This window comes from Terrapene carolina, unplaced genomic scaffold (genome assembly GCF_002925995.2).
Source record: "Terrapene carolina triunguis isolate 2854851 unplaced genomic scaffold, T_m_triunguis-2.0 Scaffold231, whole genome shotgun sequence".
In the NCBI taxonomy this organism is placed as follows: domain Eukaryota; kingdom Metazoa; phylum Chordata; order Testudines; family Emydidae; genus Terrapene; species Terrapene triunguis.
Window position 1 is genome coordinate 12,985,583 of NW_020664582.1, and position 20,540 is coordinate 13,006,122.

Genomic DNA, 20,540 nt, shown 5'->3' on the forward strand with positions numbered 1-20,540 from the left:
TAAAGTCAGTGGCGTGACTCTGGATTTACAGTGGTGTGACTGTGAATTTGGCCCCATGGCAGTGGAACCTGGCCTTCTACAGGTATAGGAAGGTTAAGTCAGAGTATTTGAACCCTTTCTTGTAGTCTGATCTTCATTAGTATTCTGCTTCACCCCCATTCTGGACATCTCTATGGCATTTAGTTCTTTATATCCTGTTCTCTTCCCTCTGTTCCACTTCCTGTGCGGACTCCATTTGGGGAGGAAAGGTGAGAGGAGTCCCCAGGTTTTCAAATTGGGATAGAGAAAGGGTTCAGAGGAAACTGCTGGTTGATAATGGTTAGTGATGCAAGAGGCACTCTCCTTAGAGGGACAGGCAGCTGCTCCACAACACTCTTAGCAGACTGGAAGCTCTGATATGGAGCATATCATTACAACGGTTGGTTTCAAATCAGTCCATTGTCCCTGATGCCTGTGTGTGTGGTAGATAATATGGGACAAGGATTTATCTCCGCCGTAACGTCTTCCTTCTATGCTATCTGTCCCCCACGTCCCTCTCCCCCCGGCCGTCCAGACCTAACCAAGTATAATTTTCTGTTGATCAATGTCCAGTTTATGAGAGTTTAATTGCAAGTTCTTGAGTATTAAGCATGTTACTTTTCATGGCTCTGTTTTAGCTGAGCTTCCATAATGCCCTGTTGCACTGTAGCCATGAAGACATGCTTCTTAGCGTCCATGCAGTGAACTTCGCTCCCCTTTTTAATTTTACTCCCTTCCTTGGTGCTAAAATTCTCCCTATGTCCGACAAAGACACTGTAGTAATGCTGCATACATACAAAGGACCTGATTCTGCATTCTTTGTGCACCCCAAATCCATTTGGAACCAGTGTTATCTGCCAAAGCAGTTTAGTGTGCATGAGCCTTGAGGAGAACTTCAGAATGAAGCTCCAGTCTGCTGTGGGTGGACATTTAAATATCCCATAGTAGTGTTTGTAAGGGCAGGGGTCTCCCTAGTTTTCTAGATCAAGAATTCCCCTTCTGTACTTTCGTTCGGCATGCTGGTTAAGTGTCGGCCTCTTCCCCAGAAGTAGCTGCATTTTATTGGTGTATGTGTACTTGGGGATCCCCTCCGGCAGAGAGGTTATATAAATGTAACATACCTCTTTTTGTTGTTGTTAATAATTTATTTATTAGGCTTGCTTTCTTTAAATTACAGAGTGCCCGAGAGGAGCCCATTCACATACTGAACATTGCCATTAAGACTGACTGTGACATTGATGATGATGGGCTGGCGGCCATGTTCAGGGAGTTCACACAAAGCAAGGTGAATAGCAGTTTACAGTGAACCTACTTGCCAGTATTATTGTGACCCTCTAGGGAGACATTTTCCCTTGGGAAGAAGTCTGTGCATTTCCCAGGTATCTTGCGAAATAAATATATAAATGGAACAGTTAAATCCTTAATTTATCTAATCTAAAACCATGTAATTTCTCTAATTGGATGTAGCTATAGGTTCCTGAAGCCTCTGGGGAAAGAACTGAATAACAGAGCACCCTTTGTATTGCCTAATGGTGTATCCTAATCCATTAGCTACAGAGTCTTCCTTTTTAGTTTTTGTTGGGTAAATGCAACTTACGGTTTTAAGTGAGTCAGGTGAAGCTTTGATATTTATCTGGGGTCTGAAGGAGCAAGATACAACGACAGTTATTTGATGCAGTTCAGGTTGACATGGGGGAGGACAGTGTAACAGAAATGTCTGAGATGACATCAAAATAAATGGTGCACGTGTCATGACATTCTTAATCTCATCGAAATCTGTAGCTCTTGTTGGCATGGTATGTACATCTTCATTGTCTGTTTCTTTGGCACAAGGCAGACCTGATCAGTAAATTTGGCTTCTCCCTTCTGAGAGCAGGGGGTTCCCATTAACTTTTAGCGAGGAACCAGATTCTACACTTGTGGTCACTCCTGAGTGAACATTAGTTAGCAGCTGCATCTCGGTATTCTGCCCTTTCTCTCTAGACTGGGCCTTAACTTCCCTTTTGCCTGACCTGGAAAACCCCTCTACTGTCTTCCCAGGTGAATATCCCATCATGCATGGAGACCCTGCTAAATCCATGATGGCTCTGAAATGGCCCTGAGAGTGATTGTGAAGAGTGCAATCTCTAACCCCTGCTCCCTACTGGGAGATGGCAAAGGGGCTGCAGAAATAAGTTAGGTGTTTCCTGTGAGCCATATAATGAGTGTGTGGTTTTTGAGGTTATAGCAGTGTTAGAGCCATTAGGTATGATCAAACACTCTTCTACTGTGCACAATACAACTATCCTTTCCGTACAGAGAGACCAGTGAACTGGAAGCTTATAAGAAATCCTGTGCTTGTCCAGTCCAATTCAGAATTTAACTGTCTCTTTAAAAAGTAAAACAAAACTAGTTTTGTTTTTCATTTGCATGATTGTGCTCCAGGCGTTTTATGGGAGGAGAAAAGAAAAGAAATTAAAAAAAAAAACACAAACTATCATATAGGTTGATCCAAATTGTCCAAATAATCTTCCAGTCCCAGCATGTTGTGTGTGGGGTTTTTTAATAGAAATTAGGATCATATACTTGTAAATGACTTGTAGAGGAGATTGAGGCAGTCAGTGTAAATGGAGTTTCTCCAGGTGCTGATGCCTAATCGCTCCGTAATAGCTGTGGACTTGCTGTGAGACCTACATTATTACAATGTAATCAGAATCCTGTTGCTATGCTGTTATTGTCTGCCACTTGTGGAATTTTAAAAGCAATAACAATTTTTGCTTTGTAAATCATGGCATTATTAAAGTTATTTTCTTCCTTTGCCATGAATATAGTCCCTGATACTCATTTTCGAAGGGCTTAACCTTAGTAAAACATTTCAGTCCAAGCCAGAAGGGGTGGGTTTGTTCTTGGCCATGCTGAGGCTTTTTTTTCCTTTTCACTCTCCATTTTTGTTTTTAAATTAGAAAAAAGAGATTGGGGAGAGAAAGTAGAAACAGGAGCAAAATGACAGTGAGATCTAAACTTGTTTAAAAGGGACAGTGGGCATGATAAACACCTTGGGCAGCATTCATTGGCAGTGTGGCTTCATTCCGCTCAGTAAAGTTACACCAAGGATAGATTTGGGCCAATCTATGGTTTTTTTTTTTTTGGTTTTTTTTTTTGGTTTTTTTTTAAAGCCTTTATTTTCTACTACTGCCATACTGAATCCTTTGTTTTCTGTTCCTTGTTATTTTGTTATTTCGTCTGATCTTTTTCCTTGTAACCCTGTATGGCCCCAATTCAGGAAACCATCCCTTTTCAGGACAGCACTTAAGCACATGCTTAAAGCCCCATTGAAGTATCTGACTTTAAGCACGTGCTTAAGTGATTTCCTGAATCAGGAGCCAATTAAAGAAGTTCCCTCCCATGCACCAAGCTTCCTCAGAAACCGAAACATATGGGCTGCCTTCTTCTGCTTTGTCCATTGCCTGGCACAAAAGGGCCATGACCTCTAGACACTACCCCGATACAAATAATTAATAATAATATGTGTGTCCCCGCCAGTTCCTATGCCAACATTATAAAATATGACCATTTTTAGAACATGTTAAAATATTCCCAAACCCAGGAGCCTAAACAATCCAAACAGGATGATTTTGTGTCTCACTCTCTTCTTCCCACTCTTACAGTATAAAAATTCTCTTATACCGTCTAAATTAAGGCCCCATCCTTCAAACCCGAGTAGTCTTTACTGATGTGAATAGCTCCACTGATTATTTGCATGAGTGAGGGCTACTCTTCTGAGCAAGGGTTTGTGGGCCTGGGCCTGTCACTGCTGAAGTCTTTTGGGGCAGGATACTTGTTGTTTATTATTTATCATAGCACCTTAGAGCCCCAGTCATGGACCAGAACCCCATGGTGCTAGGTCCTGTACTAACTCAGAACAAAAACAGCACTTTTTGGCTGTCTCAAAGAGCTTACTTATGTCTTTTTATATCTGAACATGCCATTCAAGCCCATGGCACTGTATTTAATCATGAATACTCATGCTACTTTAGATTGTTGTAACGTGGTTTCCCTGAACAATGCAGAAAGGAGTTTCTCCAACCTCCTGAGACCTGTGTGATAGGTTAATTCCTCTGGATTTTATAGTTGAGTTTTAACCTTGGCCAAGAAGACTGCTAGAACCCCATATTGTTATGATTTATGATTATTTTTATTACCACAAAGTCTAGGAGCCCCAGGCATGGACCAGAACCCTACTGCGCTAGGTGCTGTACAAACCCAGAACAAAACGATGGTCCCTGCCCCCAAAGAGTTTGATCTAAGTAACCCCACTGCTGGTAACAGTGTTTCCTGAACAATTAATTCCCTGCTGAGATAGACAAGAAGTTTCCCAGCTGGTGCCAAATGTGGTTGTTATATGGATTCTTCTCCACTCAGAACGGGACTGAGACTCATTGCATTTGCTCACAGGTGCTGCTAAGCAACCATCTGATAAGAACGTTCAGTCACCACCAAGCTGGGCTGGATTGTGAGTCTGCAATTTAGAGGCAGGAAGCTCTCACCCATTACCAGTCCTTAGAAGATGTCATCCAGATTTGAGTCTGACGTTTCTTTTCTGTTAAACCAGTTCTCTTGTTTGCTGTCCTTCCCTTTTACAGAAATCAGTCCTGATTGATCATGGGATTCGAAGGCTGACGTTCCTTGTAGCACAAAAGGTATTTTGACATCTCCCCTGATGCTTGGAAGCTTTTTATTTGTAGTTCATAATGAAATTATAATCTTAATATTTTTCAGATTAAAAATTGCATTTACTATAGTTTTAGTTCTGCTTTTGTTGCCTCTCTAAAACTGAGACTGTTTCAGTGAATTCGCTTAAGCAAATTAATTGACAATTACAAAAAAAAAATCTTTGTCACTTGTAATCTTGTCTTAATTTGTTTTTGATTTTAGTACTAATTGCTAGGTTTCTTCTGCTTTTCCTCCCCCTCCCCGTCTTTCTCTGTTTCATTTGTAAGGATTTCAGGAAACAGGTCAACTATGAGGTGGATCAAAGATTTCATGTAAGTAAAAGGAAAAAAAATCAAAATAATTTTACCTTAAACTCCTCTTTGCAGTTCATGGAAATAAAGTGATTCTAGTTATTACGTACAAGTAAGGAGAAGAAGATTTGACTCTTTAGTGAGCTGTTTAAATCCAACCCCATTGTCCTGATTGAGCAGTTGGCTTGTGCTCAATACTTAGGCATGTGACTAACTTTACTTAGGTACTTAGGCATGTGACTAACTTTAAGCACGTGAGTAGTTCTGTTGACTTCAAGGGGGCTATTCGCATGCTTAATATACTTAGGGTATGTCTACACTACGAGAGTAGTTCGATTTTAGTTAAATCGAATATGTGCAATCGATATTAGAAAGTCGAACGTGTGTGTCTACACTAAGGACAGTAATTCGACTTTGTCAGTCCACACTACCAGGGAAAGCGTCGACATTGGAAGCAGTGCACTGTGGGCAGCTATCCCACAGTTCCCGCAGTCCCCGCTGCCCAGTGGAATTCTGGGTCGAGCCCCCAATGGCTTCTGGGTAAAAAATTGTGGCGAGGGTGCTTTTGGGTAACTGTCGTCATCCGTCAGTCACTACCGCCCTGCCTCCCTCCCTGAAAGCGCCGGCGGGAAATCAGTTCGCGCACTTTTTGATCAGTGACAGCGCGGACGCCACAGCACTGCGATCATGGATCCCGCTGCGACCATCGCTGCAGTTGTGGCCGTTCTCAACGCCTCGCACCTTATCATACACCTTTCCCAGAGGCAGATGCAGAGAAATCAGGCGAGGAGGCTACGGCAGCGGAGTGAGGGCCTGAAGTCGGAGAGTAGCACAGAGCTGTCAGAAACCACGACACCCAGCGCCGAGGACATCACGTTTGCAATGGGGCATGTGGATTTTGTTGAACGGCGATTCTGGGCCCGGGAAACAAGCACGGACTGGTGGGACCGCATAGTGCTTCAGGTCTGGGATGAATCCCAGTGGCTGCGAAACTTTCGCATGCGGAAGGGGACTTTCCTGGAACTTTGTGAGTTGCTGTCCCCTGCCCTGAAGCGCAAGGACACCCGCATGCGAGCAGCCCTGACTGTCCAGAAGCGAGTGGCCATAGCCCTCTGGAAGCTTGCAACGCCGGACAGCTACCGGTCAGTCGCGAACCACTTTGGCGTGGGCAAATCTACCGTGGGGGTTGTTGTCATGCAAGTAGCCAAGGCAATCGTCAAGGTACTGCTGTCAAAGGTAGTGACCCTGGGAAACGCGCAGGCCATCATAGATGGCTTCGCTGCGATGGGATTCCCAAACTGCGGTGGGGCTATAGATGGGACTCACATCCCTATCCTGGGACCGGGCCACCAGGCCAGCCAGTACATCAATAGAAAGGGGTACTTTTCAATGGTGCTGCAAGCACTGGTGGACCATCGGGGACGGTTTACAAACATCTACGTCGGATGGCCGGGCAAGGTTCATGACGCTCGCGTGTTCAGGAACTCTGGTCTGTTTAGACGGCTGCAGGAAGGTATTTACTTCCCGGACCACAAGATAACTGTTGGGGATGTGGAGATGCCTACAGTGATCCTCGGGGACCCAGCCTACCCGCTAATGCCCTGGCTCATGAAGCCCTATACTGGCGCCCTGGACACAGAAAAAGAACTGTTCAACTACCGGCTGAGCAAGTGCAGAATGGTAGTGGAGTGTGCTTTTGGCCGTCTCAAGGGGAGATGGAGAAGCTTACTCACTCGCTGTGATCTCAGCGAAACCAATATCCCCATCGTTATTGCAGCTTGCTGTGTGCTCCACAATCTGTGTGAGAGCAAGGGGGAGACCTTTATGGCGGGGTGGGAGGTTGAGGCAAATAGCCTGGCTGCTGATTACGCCCAGCCAGACAGCCGGGCGATTAGAAGAGCCCAGCGGGACGCGCTGTGCATCCGGGAGGCTTTGAAAGCCAGTTTCAAGGCTGAGCAGGGTACCCATTGACTTTTAAGTTTGTGGACACAGAAGCTGAACTTGCCCCCGTTTCTTTACCCAGTTGCCGTCGACTATCCTCTCCAATTACATACCCCCTTCACCCCCTTCCCAAAAAATAAAATCTGTTCTGTTTTGTTCATGGACACCGTTGTCTTTATTACTGTTTTCACGGGAATGTTTTAAACCTGGGACGCAGACTGTGGCGGGGAGCGGGTTTAGGGTTGTGATGCAAATGATGCTTCTAAACTCCAGGAATGACAGGCTCCGCGATGGTGGACTGGTTGTTTCAACGGAGCCTGCCAGCCCTCCTGGCCGGGACTGCGTGTATGTGTCGGCTATGTGACTGTCTTGCAGGGGGAGGAGGGTTACAGATCCCCTGCTGCGCGGCTCTGTGATCCAGGGTAAGGACCGCTGCATAAGATCTGTAACTGCCCTCCCCCGCCACCAAGTCACAGAGCAACACCACCGCCCCCACCACACAGAACATGAAAACCACCTCCCAGACTGACCAGGATAACTAGTCACTGCACTGTATATGTGCCCTGCTGCTGCACCTGCCCCCTGCTAAAGGTGACTGTCCTGTCCAATGACCAAGGCCCTTCCCCCCCCTCCAGACAGACTCCCCTCCAAAAGAAGAGGATGGAAACAGAAATGAACAGAAACGTATTCTTTATTAACAACCGCACATGGAACGGGGGGGTGAAACTTGGACGGGGTCTTGTGTGAGGCGGGTAGGAAAGGACTTTTCAAATTTTGGGGAATGAGAGCCTTCTAGTGGTAGAGCAGTCCGCAGGGGTGGAGTGAAATTTTTCCCGGCCCCTTCCACCCCTCCGTGTTTGGACTTTGGGTGAGGGGGGTATGGGACTTGGTGGCGGGGCAGGGCAGTTACAGAGAGACTGCAGCGGGGCTCTCTCCTCCTGCCTCCGGTCCTGCAGAACATCCACAAGGCGGCGGAGCGTGTCCGTTTGCTCCCTCATTAGTCCAAGCAGCGTTTGAGTAGCCTGCCTGTCCTCCTGTCGCCACCTCTCCTCCCGTTCAATGTTTGCCCGGTGCATTTGGGACAAGTTCTCCCTCCACTGTGTCTGCTGGGCTGCCTGTGCTCGGGAGCATTCCATTAGTTCAGCAAACATGTCTTCCCGTGTCCTCTTCTTCCTCCTCCTAATGTGCGCTAGCCTCTGGGCAGATGTGGCTGTGGGAATTGGAAAAAGGGAGTGAATTCCTGAGACAGAGCAATGTATCTGTGAACAGAGAACATAGTCTTTCTCTGTGAACAAGACCATGCAGAGCACCTATCACACGCGCACTGAGGACAAGGTCGAATTTTCGGCCCTCGCCTACAGTGCCTGCGGTCTTGCTGTGGCGAGCTGAGGAGCAGGGCAGGACACCGGACTTTGTCTAGATGGCAAACATGGTAAGCCGTAGACTTGTGGCCGCTTAAAACTTTAAGAGTGGCACTGGCCTCCTTTCACATAGAAAGCAATGCGAGTCTCTGCTGGCAGCAATCCTGCAAGCATGAACTCTGGCCCTGTCCCAGCCCCTCGCGGCTGTAAACCGCGTGGCTGTAAACCGGCGGTTGCAGTTCTGTAAAGGGACGGGCAAGCAGTCCCAATACTAACTTTCCCCTACCTAATTCACAGCAGGGAGTCATGCCTGACATCACCCTCCTGAAGGTCTCCGAGAGCCAGAAGGAGAAGATGCTCCGGGACAGCCTGCAGAAACCGGGGCCATTTGCTGCACTGCTGTGCAAGGCCATGATCCCGGAGTACCTGCTGGCGTTGTGGCAGGGAAACGTGTCCTACCACGGGGGGCCTAATAAGCTGTCCCTGCCCAGGAACCTGCTGATGAGGCTTGAAAAACACCTGCAGGAGGTGTATGAGGAGTTCTCCCCGGAGGATGTCGCCTCGATCCCCGGTTACATTGACCAGTTCTTGGCTTAGGTGCCCTTGGAGGGACAAATGACTGCAGGGTTTTGGGCACTATAATCATGAAGCGGACATTGTGAGATTTTTTTAAAATGGTTCGGACTATATATTGAGGCGCCCAAAGACGGAGTAATCATGATACACTTTGCACTGATTCCCCTTTTGTTTGACTTTCCTGTTTACATGTTTTTAAGCACTTTACCCACTGTTAATATTTTCAATCTTCCTGTTTTGTTGCAAATAAATGTTTACATGTTTTAAAGCACTTTAGCTACTGTTAATATTTTAAATATGCCAGTTATGTTGTAAATAAATGTTTGGATATTTAAAACACTTACTGCTTGATCCTTCCCCTGAATCTGTGTCTGGGGTAACGGCTGGGGAGGGTTGGTAGGGGATCTCTGTCAGGGTGATGAAGAGCTCCTGGCTGTCGGGCAAATCAGCGTTGTAAGCGCTGTCTACTGCCTCGTCCTCCTCATCTCCTTCCTCCTCTTCCCCGTCCGCTGAGGAACCGGCCGCGGACAATATCCCATCCTCAGAGTCCACGGTCAGGGGTGGGGTAGTGGTGGCGGCCGCACCTAGGATGGAATGCAGTGCCTCGTAGAAACGGGATGTGTGAGGCTGGGATCCGGAGCGTCCGTTTGCCTCTTTGGTCTTCTGGTAGCCTTGTCTCAGCTCCTTGATTTTCACGCGGCACTGCGTTGCATCCCGGCTGTAGCCTCTCTCTGCCATGGCTTTAGAGATCTTCTCATAGATCTTTGCATTCCGTCTTTTGGAGCGCAGCTCGGAAAGCACGGACTCATCTCCCCACACAGCGATGAGATCCAAGACTTCCCGATCCGTCCATGCTGGGGCCCTCTTTCTATTGGATTGCACGGCCATCTCTGCTGGAGAGCTCTGCATCGTTGCCACTGCTGCCACTGCTGCTGAGCTCGCCACGGTGTCCAAACAGAAACTGCGCTTCAAACTGCCCAGACAGGAAAAGGAATTCAAATTTTCCCGGGGTGTGGCTGGTCAGAGCATCCGAGCTCGGACTGCTGTCCAGAGCGTCAACAGAGTGGTGCACTGTGGGATAGCTCCCGGAGCTATTACCGTCGATTTCCATCCACACCTAGCCTAATTCGATATGGCCATTTCGAATTTAGCGCTACTCCTCTCGTTGTGGAGGATTACAGAAATCGATTTAAGGAGGGCTCTATGTCGAACTAAATGGCTTCGTGGTGTGGACGGGTGCAGGGTTAATTCGATATAACGGCGCTAAATTCGACATAAAAGCCTAGTGTAGACCAGGCCTTAGTAATTTAAATACCTAGCTGAATTTGCACCCATATAATCTAGGTTGGCCTTATTTGTTCTAATGTTCTTTTACAACATAAAAATATTATATATATTATTCAAGGGTCTCCCAGCTCCTTACCAGCTTTACAGATCAATCCAGAAACGGACCAATTTAATGACTTGCCAAAGTTCACACAATGACAGAGCCATTGATAGAACTCTGGATTGCCAGCACCCAGTCGGCTGCTGAAACCACTAGGCAGCTTTCCCTTCCCCCATGCTTCGACTTCAGTGATGGCTAGTTTTATTCCTGCTCTCAAGAGGACTATGTAGGGCACAAGCCAGCTTTTCTTTCCCCTTTGTGAATCCACTCAACCCCTCCTGAAGTTAATGGGAGCACTGAGTGTGCAAGGAATGCAGTCAGATGCATAGAGCCCAATATGGGAAATACATTCCAACATCAGTAATAATTGTTGAGCAACAAGCATCCTGCTATTTTCATGATAAGCTTGGGTAGCTTCACTTGGGAATTATACCTGTGTATTGAGAATAGAATGTACACCACAGATATGATGAAGGAGCCTGAATTATAATCCAGAACTAGTATGTTGTCAGACGCGAAGCTGAAGGCCAGGTACGATCAATATTGTAAGATGTTAATACACCATGAATCACACACTAAAGTGTCTCATTGTAGCTATTTTTAAAAATACATTTATGTATGCCAGTTTACTAACAGTGGCTAATAAGTTCCCCTTGGGTATCTGCTTGCAGCACTCTCACTATTCAGAAATTTTCTACTCTGCTAATTGGATCATTCAGTTTCTGTTACCAACTTTATTTTAATGAGGTGAGCCTTTGTGGGCTGTGCTAGCAAAATGCTTCGCAGGCCCTCTGTTTTTTCCTTTAGAAATATCTAGTGCTAGGAATATTTTTCTTATCCCTGAGTTGGCATCATTGGTTCTGCTCTACAGAGTAATAGGGGAGTTTATCCTCCAGGCTAAAGAAGCAAAAGCTTTTCCAAAATGCTTTAGGAAATGCTGCAAGCTGAACTACTTTCCCCAGTTTATTGATGGCAGAACCTATCTGATTACAGTATATACAGATGTATGTCAGTCAATGGCTTTAGATAGGAAACTGGTAGCAGAAGTGTGGGGTGTTTTGAGCAAAGAACCCCAGGCTTTAGAAAGGAAAATCAGGAGCTTAGAGAATAAAATTGATACTTGGGGATGGAATATGAGAGGCTGTGAATAAATGCTGTAGCTTGCTGGTGGTGATCAGAAAGCTGGGGAAGAATAGACGAATCCTTAGAGAACTCAGAGAGCTGGATGCGGGTTAAGAGAGGGGCACTGGGTTTGGCATTTTCATCCATTATTCTGGATTAACAAATCATTCTAATGATCATTCCTCAACTGTGATAGTTATGGGAATTGGACACTGCCTCAGCAAGGTCTGTTGTGTATGAGGGGCTCTGTTTTTTTAAATGTGCATACCTACAGCCACCCAGATCCTGGGGCAAATCCTCCGCTGGTGTAAATCGTCATCGTGCCAGAGGAGGGTCTGCCTCTCTGCATTTGGTGTGTAAGGGCCCAATCCAACTCCTATTAAGTCAATGGCAAAATTTACACTGGCTTCAGCTGGAGTTGGATTGGACTGACAGTCAGCCCATAGACATGCAAGTATTATTTTATATGACTAAATCCTGTCCTTTCAACGTGCTGGTGTGTGTGTGTGTGTGTGTGTGCGCGCGCTGGTCTCTCTTAAAAGTACTAGAATTCACTGATTTATTGCTAGAGCCACTGAATTTAAATATAGTTTAAATGTTATAGCTTCTGTTGAATTTTAATTTCCCCCTAAAGCTTTAAACAAAGGGCAGCTTCTATTAAAACAAAACCAAACAACCCCTAAAAAGTCGGCTACAGAAGAAGGCAATATTTACTGTCTGTCTAAGGCCACTAGTGCCTGGCACGTACAACTAGTAAAAATTCACCCAGTTTTGTGAGTGGTCAGCTTAAATGGGCAGGAGTGTGGGCAGTGAATGGAAAGGGGTGTGCATTGAGAGGCACCTTCAAACAGCGCTCCACCCTTGCATTATGCACCTCTGAATGGGTGACTGCGTTCTCGTTATCTAGGTTTCAGTTAATAAACGTTGTGATTACAGTTACAGGAGTGTCACTGTCTTCTTTTTTCCCTATTCCAATGTAAAATGACAGCTGAATGCCAACTTTTACTTAGCCCCAGGGCTTGATACAAGCAGGAAAGCAGGGTAAGACTTGGCTAAAATACCAGAGGAAGGCAGGGAAAGGTACCAGTCGCACTCTAGCAATAGTGCTGAGAGTTGAGAGGTTTGCTAATCGTCAAATGACATTTAGCCCTTATTGTGTGATCACATGTGTGCCTGCCCTGTCGTTACTGTTCGTGTGAAAAGACATTCTAGGGATGTCTGAAGACCAGTCTCTTGATAATCACCAGTGATGCATGCAGCCCCCTCTTCCAATATCTGGAATCCCCGCACTGCCTCAAATGCACTGCCCAGGATTCTGTATGAGAAGGTGGGAGCTGTGCAGTTTGGGCTGAGTGCAACCCTGTATATATAGAAGAGACACACTAGGAGAATAGAGCACTGTGAAGAGATCTAATGTAGTCTAAGGCAGGGGTTCTCAGCCTTTTTCTTTCTGAGCCCCCCCCCCCAAGTGCTATAGGAACTCCATGGCCCACCTGTGCCACAACAACTGTTTTTCTACATATAAAAGCCGGGGGTAGCAAGCAGGGCAATTGCACTGGGCCCCACACCACAGCGGGGACGCTGTGAAGCTAAGTTGCTCAGGCTTTGGCTTTAGCCCCAGGTGGTGGGGCTCAGTGCCCTACACTGCCATCCCGTGCGGTCGGGCTTCGGCTTTCTGGCCTGGGTTCTAGCGAGTCTAATGCTGGCCATGCTTGGCGGACCCCCTGAGACCTGCTCGCAGCCCTCTAGGGGACCCCGAACCCCTGGTTGAGAACCACAGGTCTAAGGAGCCAGCCTTGCTAAGCATTGGTGAAATATTTGGATGAAAAAATATTTTTGAGTGCTTATCTAAACAGATCCTGGGAACCTTTTGAGGTTTGCCCATCGCTGGTTCTGAATGAGTCCTGTGAACACTATCCCACGCTTTTACCTCTATATAACTAGTGGAAGCTGAACAGGTTAAAGACACCATTGCGGCCTCTTCCATGCTAGTGAAAACAAGGCCCCCCACCCCCATGAACATTAACTCAACTTATTAGCAAGGTTATACTTGATTAAATGCAGCCATACTGCCCCAGGGTTATGACCTTGCAAGCTAAGCAGAATCCAGTTTGGTCAGTATTTAGATGGGTGATCTACAGTGAAAACCCATTATACTTTAGCAAGTGTCATCTGTGATTTCAACCACTATTGTGCCATTGTTTGAATAAGTCAGAAAAGCAATGTCCTGATTATCTCTGATCATTAAAAATCTTATCGCCTTTTTTGAAGAACTTAGTCTTGTTAACATAAGTGTCAGTTTCACCTGTCTGAATTCCTTTGTAGTTAAAATCGGACACGATCGGATTCACTTTCTGTCCTAATCTGCTGCGTAGAGCTGTGCATTATTAAAAGTTTGCCACCCTCCAACCTAGAGGAGGCAGCAAAGCTTGTGATCAATTTGAAAAGTTTGTAGAGTTAGGGCTTTTTGTATGAGAAATGCTGCATAAATATCTGTCTTCATTATTGTCCCCTATTCTGTTCAGTTTGTTACTGGACCAACTACCAACTTACCCAGGGCTTGGCTTGGGGTTGTTTTTGTTTTAATTACAGTCTATATAATTAGTTCCCAGCATGTTGAGGTAATAGAGAGTTGCTCCAGCAAGCTTCCAATTTCCTCATCTCATTAGGTTTTTAACGCGATTATTAGTATAATAATCAGCTATGATGATTTCTGTTTTGTAGCTTTTTGCATTCTCTGATTTGCAGGGTGTCTTGATTGGCTAATTTAGGCAAATTATTTTGATTGTCTTGATGATGGTTGGTTGATTAGAACACAGCAGGGGTATAATTCCTCTTCCTAGGAAACGGAGCACTCTTTTGGTTTTTGGTACCAGAGCACTGAGGATTTTTGTGTGTGTGCACATTTAATTATTATATTTGCCCACAACACTAGTCAAATGTCTCGAAAGCAATTACATTAGTGATAGAATGAGCATGGATGATGTTAGGAGAAATTGGCAGCATGCAGAGGGGGCAGTGGGAGGGGTTTGGGAGGATATTGAGGCAATGTGGAAGTCTCGACTCAGTGTTTTGTTTCCTTATATGCTGTTTTAGGAGATTGCTGAACCTAATGGATACAAATAATATTGTCCATAATCCCAATGGCCGGATTCTTCATGGTAAAACTTTTGTAGCGCTAGAAGCTACTACTATGGAAGAGATGCTTTAGCCAAATGCAAATTGTTGGGCTCAGTACAGGAGTAATTGGATGAAATTCTATGCCCTGTGTCATGCAGGCGGACAGACTTGATGATCTAATGGTCCCTTCTGGCCTCAAAATCTATGAATCCCTTGCCAGCGTGGCCTGATTGAACTTCGTCTCTCCCTGTCATTGTGCTGTAGTTGTTGAACTGAGTCAACATGCCATTGTTTTTCTTTCCTCTTGATATCTAAAATGTGCTTGTGTTTCTAAGAATGAGGGTGGGACTCCATATTTATTGTCGCTCAGTGACTCCAGGTCAAATTTCGTCATTTTTTGTAGTCAAAAAGCCAATTTTTGTAATTGTGCAGCTCTACAGGCTTCACCTGGGATCAGGGCAGGCTGCCACTGACATCACTGTTAGTAATGGAGACCTTGAAGCTGCTCTCACTTACATTGGTGCAAAGCATACTCTGAAGTCAATGGAATTATGACAGTATAAAACCAATTTAAGGGACTGCAAAATCTGGCCCAGACTCTACCATCAGTGGTGACAACTTTTTTTGTCCAGAACGGAATCAACTCACTCTTCCATAGCGGCACTGGATTTGCAGTCTGAACGGTATTAAAAACTAAAAACCAGCCCTTGCTTTCATCAGTAAAGTGAGCATGTGTCTTGGAAGACACATAGGATCCAATCCAGCAAAGCACGTAAACATGTGTTTAACTTTTAGCATGTACATTGAAGTGAGTAGGATTACTCGTGCTTATAGTTAAGCACATGCATAAGGACTTCACTGGGTTGGCGCTGTAGGGAGTAGATATGAGGATGCCATCTTTACGTAGACTTTTTCCAATTATAACTGTGTTTTAAAGAGCAATACAGAAAGTCTTTCTCGTTAGCACTTCCAGTATCCATCATTTCATTTTACAGTATGTCCTCAATTCTCAGAACATGGTGGAACCACCAAAACACATTAATAATAAAAAAATGAATTCAGCATAGGAAAGAGTCAACAGCAAGCACCTTAATATAGGATAACAATCAAATTTATGATCATTGAATTGAAGTAATTGAAAAGTAAGTGAATTGAAAGTAAAAGCCAAACTTCCAATAGCACAAACTGTGTGGTAATGGTTACCTATTTGGGCATTTCAAATGTATGAGCAGTTCCATTCAAACTCCTAGCTTATTAGGAGAGCTGAGGGTTGTGCTGTATGGCGTTAAAGGTAATTTTTTCTAGATTTGCAATAAGGCCAGGATTTGACCTATGACCTTGGTACAAATTATCTCCATGCAAGTAACAGAGGAGCAAATAAACATATAGTATGTTTTGTAGACTTTCTAGAATGAGGTTAAAGTCAATTATTAGAACTCATTAATTTCTCAAAATTAATTAAAACTATTCCCTGGGTGTGGAACTGCATGAGCAGTGTTAGGAATATGAGGAGTTCTTTGGGGAAGGGACTGTCTTCTTTGTTCTGTGTTTGTGCAGCACCTAGCACAATAGAGTTCTGATCTGTGGCTTGGACTCCTAGGCAGTATTGTAATGCTATTTAATAACAACAATAGTAATAATAAGAGAAACCGGCAAGAGTTCTTCTGTCTCCACCCCCATCCCCTCCCGGCCAGCTAGAATCTGTTTTAAGACCCAATATTAGACAAAAATATTGAAGACGTAATCAAGAACCATCTACTGCAATAGTAAAATAAACTACATTGATTTAACTTGCCCCTACAACCGTTTTAATAGGAGTTTTATCTTCACACCATCCTTATTTACAAAATAAAAATTTAATGCAACTCTAGCTGTTGCAGTGGTAGATCGTAATGGTAGTAATTCCCCCTGCTGCACTGCCACACAGTCCCTTCTCTCAGGAGCCCATAGGCTGAACAGATGGTGTGCAATGCTTGTGAAGGACTGATATCATCATTTTTATTTCCAAACAGAGGGAATTCCCTAAATTTTTCACGTTCCGTGCCAGGGATAAGGTAAGTTGTACGATTATCAATCTTTTCTCTCTCTACATTTTAAACTGATTTTTTCCCTTCTACAATCATTCCAAACCTCTCTCAAAGGGGAGAGGGTCCATCTTATCAAAACCTCATTGGGCAATTCTGAACATACCCTTCCCCCATTATCCAGGCACTCACTATGTTGACAGCTGAGGCCAACGGGAGTTATTGGGTCCTTAGTCATTTTGAAATCAGATCACTTATTTAGGTGTCTAACTATGGATTTAGAAGCCTAACTTTAGGCTCCTGTTTTTGAAAATCGTAGCCATAGTGATGCAAAATTACTAAAATGACTCCACTGATAAATTTCATGTCACCCCACTGATTGCACTTTCCTGCACATTCCATGACATGCTGTCTAGTCCAAGGCAGTGCTTGTTCTGAGGACCATAGCAGTAGAAACAGAGTATGCTTCAGGGAAGGTGGGAACTTGGGGATATTGTCGATAGAAGGATCTTCCCCTTTTGCAAAAAGAAGGCATCTTACACAAAGGGCTGTGGTTTTTGTTCTACTCTCAATGTGCAGACAGTTTCAATACGCACCTCTTAACACTAATGACTCTGGTGCATCAGACCTGAAATTGTGTGGCAGCTTCACTGAATTTTTAGCTTTCTAATTAATTTAATATGAAAAATCACAATAGGGACAGTGCGGTGCACCCCTGGTTATTTATTTCTGTATTAACCTCTATTTATTTTACACTATCCTCAAATTTTCAGTTTTTGACATGCCCAAGATGTTTGTGTTGTTAACAAAGGGTTGATGTTGGACGTTTGCACAGCTAGGTAGGGACGGCTGGAGCATTTGGTATCTCTGAAGATGGGAGACCGTTTGTGATTGTGGGATATCAATATTAGTTGAATGTTTCTGCTAAAATGATCAGGAGTGAAACAGTTCACCATGTTGACACGCGAGGTTTCAGAGTTGGATCATTGAAATGAATGAGTTTGCGCCCACAAGAATTGTTGTTTCAAGCCGTCTGCAGACTCAGGAAGACGCTACTGCATCATTTACACTCAGTTCAAGATTTTCTTTGCAATCCTGAGGGCTAGAAACATATTTTTTTAATAAAAAACAAAACAAACATCCTGTGGGTCCATCCTCGCCTCCCCCAAAGCTGAGAGTCTGGAATACAATTTTGCAGTTAGAGGTAGAATCTGTTGTAAATTCTATCACTGTAGAATAACAGAATACACCAGACCCTGCTAGTAAAGGCAACACTAGCCATCACTAGTGTCTCAGGTCAGTAGATTTTATACAGTTCTCTCCATCTTACCAGATCCAGCTTCTTACCTGACTTTTCCCTTTTTATTCCTTTTGTGCCCAATATTACGGGGTGGGCTTCTCTTCTCTTTCCAGTTTGAAGAAGATAGGATCTATCGTCATCTGGAGCCAGCTCTGGCTTTCCAGTTAGAGCTGAACCGAATGCGAAACTTTGATCTCACTGCCATTCCGTGTGCCAACCACAAAATGCACCTGTACCTGGGAGCAGCTAAAGTTGAAGTGGGCACTGAGGTGACAGACTACAGGTTCTTCGTGAGGGCTATTATAAGGCATTCAGACCTGGTTACCAAGGTGGGTTTCCTGGTGTGGGAGGTCTATTTCCAAGGTTGTATGTGAAAAATATGGTGTGTGTGTGTGTGTGTGTGTGTGTGTGTGTGTGTGTGTGTGTGTGTGTAAAATCTAAACCCACTGCCTTCTACTGGATGGCATGTTACAGCTTCTGGATCATGTCTGATAGAACCTAACATTTCAAGTGTCCAGGTTCAGACTTTAGGTGGAGTGTCAAATCTATAGTAACTCCACTGGAGCTATTCCAGATTTCTCCTGATGTAACTGAGCGCACAATTTGACCTGGTATCTGAACCAGGCACCATCATCAATGTCTTTGGAAGAAAGACTCGGGAGAATTGTTCAGCCCACTGAAATGAGTTTCACCTTTTTTCTGTGTCAGATTCCACTATGGTCTTTTGCAGCCTAATGACCCTATGTTTGGGTCTGAGTGAAGGCTAGCGGAAAGTAAATAACCTTTTGGCAATCTCCTGTAGGAGGCCTCCTTTGAGTATCTGCAGAATGAAGGGGAGCGCTTGCTTTTGGAAGCCATGGATGAGCTGGAGGTGGCCTTTAATAACACCAATGTGCGCACTGACTGCAACCACATCTTCTTAAACTTTGTGCCTACTGTCATCATGGATCCATCTAAGGTACATGTCCCCCATGTCTGTTACTCCTTGGCTGAATCTCACTGGAATGGAGTGTTCTGTAGGTCTCATGTTAGAGTACCAGCCATCAAAGATTGTGTAATATACAAATCCCACCTGCTGTTTTATAGGGAAAGCACAGGAAATCCGTGTTCTACACTGGAAGTGGTAGTGATGTGTGTGTGTGTGTGTGGGGGGGGGCATATTAGGTATCCTAATATTCTGGAGTAATTTTTCTTTTCTATAGGAAGCCATGTAAAAATGGAGACTCTGTGGAATATATTTTTGGCTCTGGAAAGAGCCAATAGTGAATGTTGCTCCCAAGGAATAGGAGACTGAGTAACACTTAGGGAATAATGGCATTGATTAGCCTAGATGGCAGGGACAGGTTTGCAAACCCTTTAATTAAAACGGTCATAGCCATTTGCCCTAGTTGCCCAGAGGCACTCCAGGTCTCATTTGCAGAGGTCCTGAGCATCGCCGTGCCCAGGGACTTCAGCCGGAGCGGAGATGTTCAGTCCTCTCCTAATCAGCCCGTGTGCGTTCAGCACTGGCTGCCCCCGAACAGCCTTGGAAAAGAGGATTTTGGAGAGAATATTAGAAACTGCCTACAAATTGCCTTACTTTAATATGCGCTATTTACCAACAGGAGTATATTATAAAGTTTAATAAAACAGCCCAGGAACAAGCTCAGAGTGGTAATTGCTTTGTTGATTTAAGGCACTGTACTGTAGGTGCAATGAAACATGGTTATTGTGCATATAAATGCTACTTAACTGTTTACCATTCTGGGTGCTTTTGTGCATCTCATCAGTCTTAGCGATGAGAAACGTTTGCGGGAGGTGAGAGAAGAAAATTCAATCAAGGGGGCGCAGTGGGCCCACTGCAGTGTGGCACTGCGCTGGCTGGAAGTGTGACATTGCTAGGGCGTAAAAGACCCAAGTTCAAGACTAACCTTTAGGCACTCCGCGGTTCCCAAACTTGATTGGTTTATGTATTTTTAAAACACGGTTGTAAAGTGAATTGGTGAAACATCCAGCTCACGTGTCACCAGTGGTACATATTTCACAGTTTGGGAACCCCTGGCTGTCTCCAGAGGGAGACTGGAAGCATGGTAAAAGTATTGCTCAACGCCTGCTTAGGGACTTTAGTGCTCTTGCTGAGTGGAAGCGGCATTCCAGCCTCAGAAGGAGCTATCAGCGGGTGCAAGGTCTGTACTGCTGCATTCTTGCTGCTCCTGCAGTATAGCGTATAAATGGAGGGGAGAGGAAGGAAAGGAAAGTGGTGGCAATTGAAGAGGTGGGCAGGAACCCTTATTAGCCCACACTTAGGTTATCCTGAAATTCTGAATGCTGGCCTCATGGAAATGAACCATTCCCCACGTGTTGGTAGGGTCCGGTGTGGGAAGGAGGAATAACCAAGGGGTGGATGTATCCACAGCAGAATGGCAATGCAAACTCACTGTTCTCTGTGTGCTAAGATTGAAGAGTCTGTGCGGAGCATGGTGATGCGCTATGGAAGCCGCCTTTGGAAACTCCGTGTCCTCCAAGCAGAGCTGAAAATTAACATTCGCTTGACGCCAACTGGAAAGGCAATTCCCATCCGTCTCTTCCTGACCAATGAATCTGGCTATTACTTGGACATCAGCTTGTACAAGGAGGTGACGGACTCCAGGACAGCACAGGTACAGCTCCATGCAGGCATGGAAGCGAGTACTACAGAATGTGGTCTTT

The 20,540-nt window shown here is 44.9% G+C and overlaps 1 protein-coding gene across 3 annotated transcripts in view; it reads left to right on the plus strand.

The window, feature by feature from the left end:
- The window catches only part of ACACA (acetyl-CoA carboxylase alpha), a 197,325-nt gene that overhangs the window by 83,496 nt on the left and 93,289 nt on the right, over positions 1-20,540 (plus strand). For all 3 annotated transcript variants that reach the window (XM_029912558.1, XM_024195395.2, XM_029912557.1), the window contains 7 exons: positions 1,196-1,303; positions 4,641-4,697; positions 4,998-5,042; positions 16,541-16,582; positions 17,966-18,181; positions 18,655-18,810; positions 20,288-20,491. In XM_029912558.1, coding sequence (XP_029768418.1) covers positions 1,196-1,303; positions 4,641-4,697; positions 4,998-5,042; positions 16,541-16,582; positions 17,966-18,181; positions 18,655-18,810; positions 20,288-20,491 — 828 coding nt within the window. The remainder of the gene's footprint in view (positions 1-1,195; positions 1,304-4,640; positions 4,698-4,997; positions 5,043-16,540; positions 16,583-17,965; positions 18,182-18,654; positions 18,811-20,287; positions 20,492-20,540) is intronic.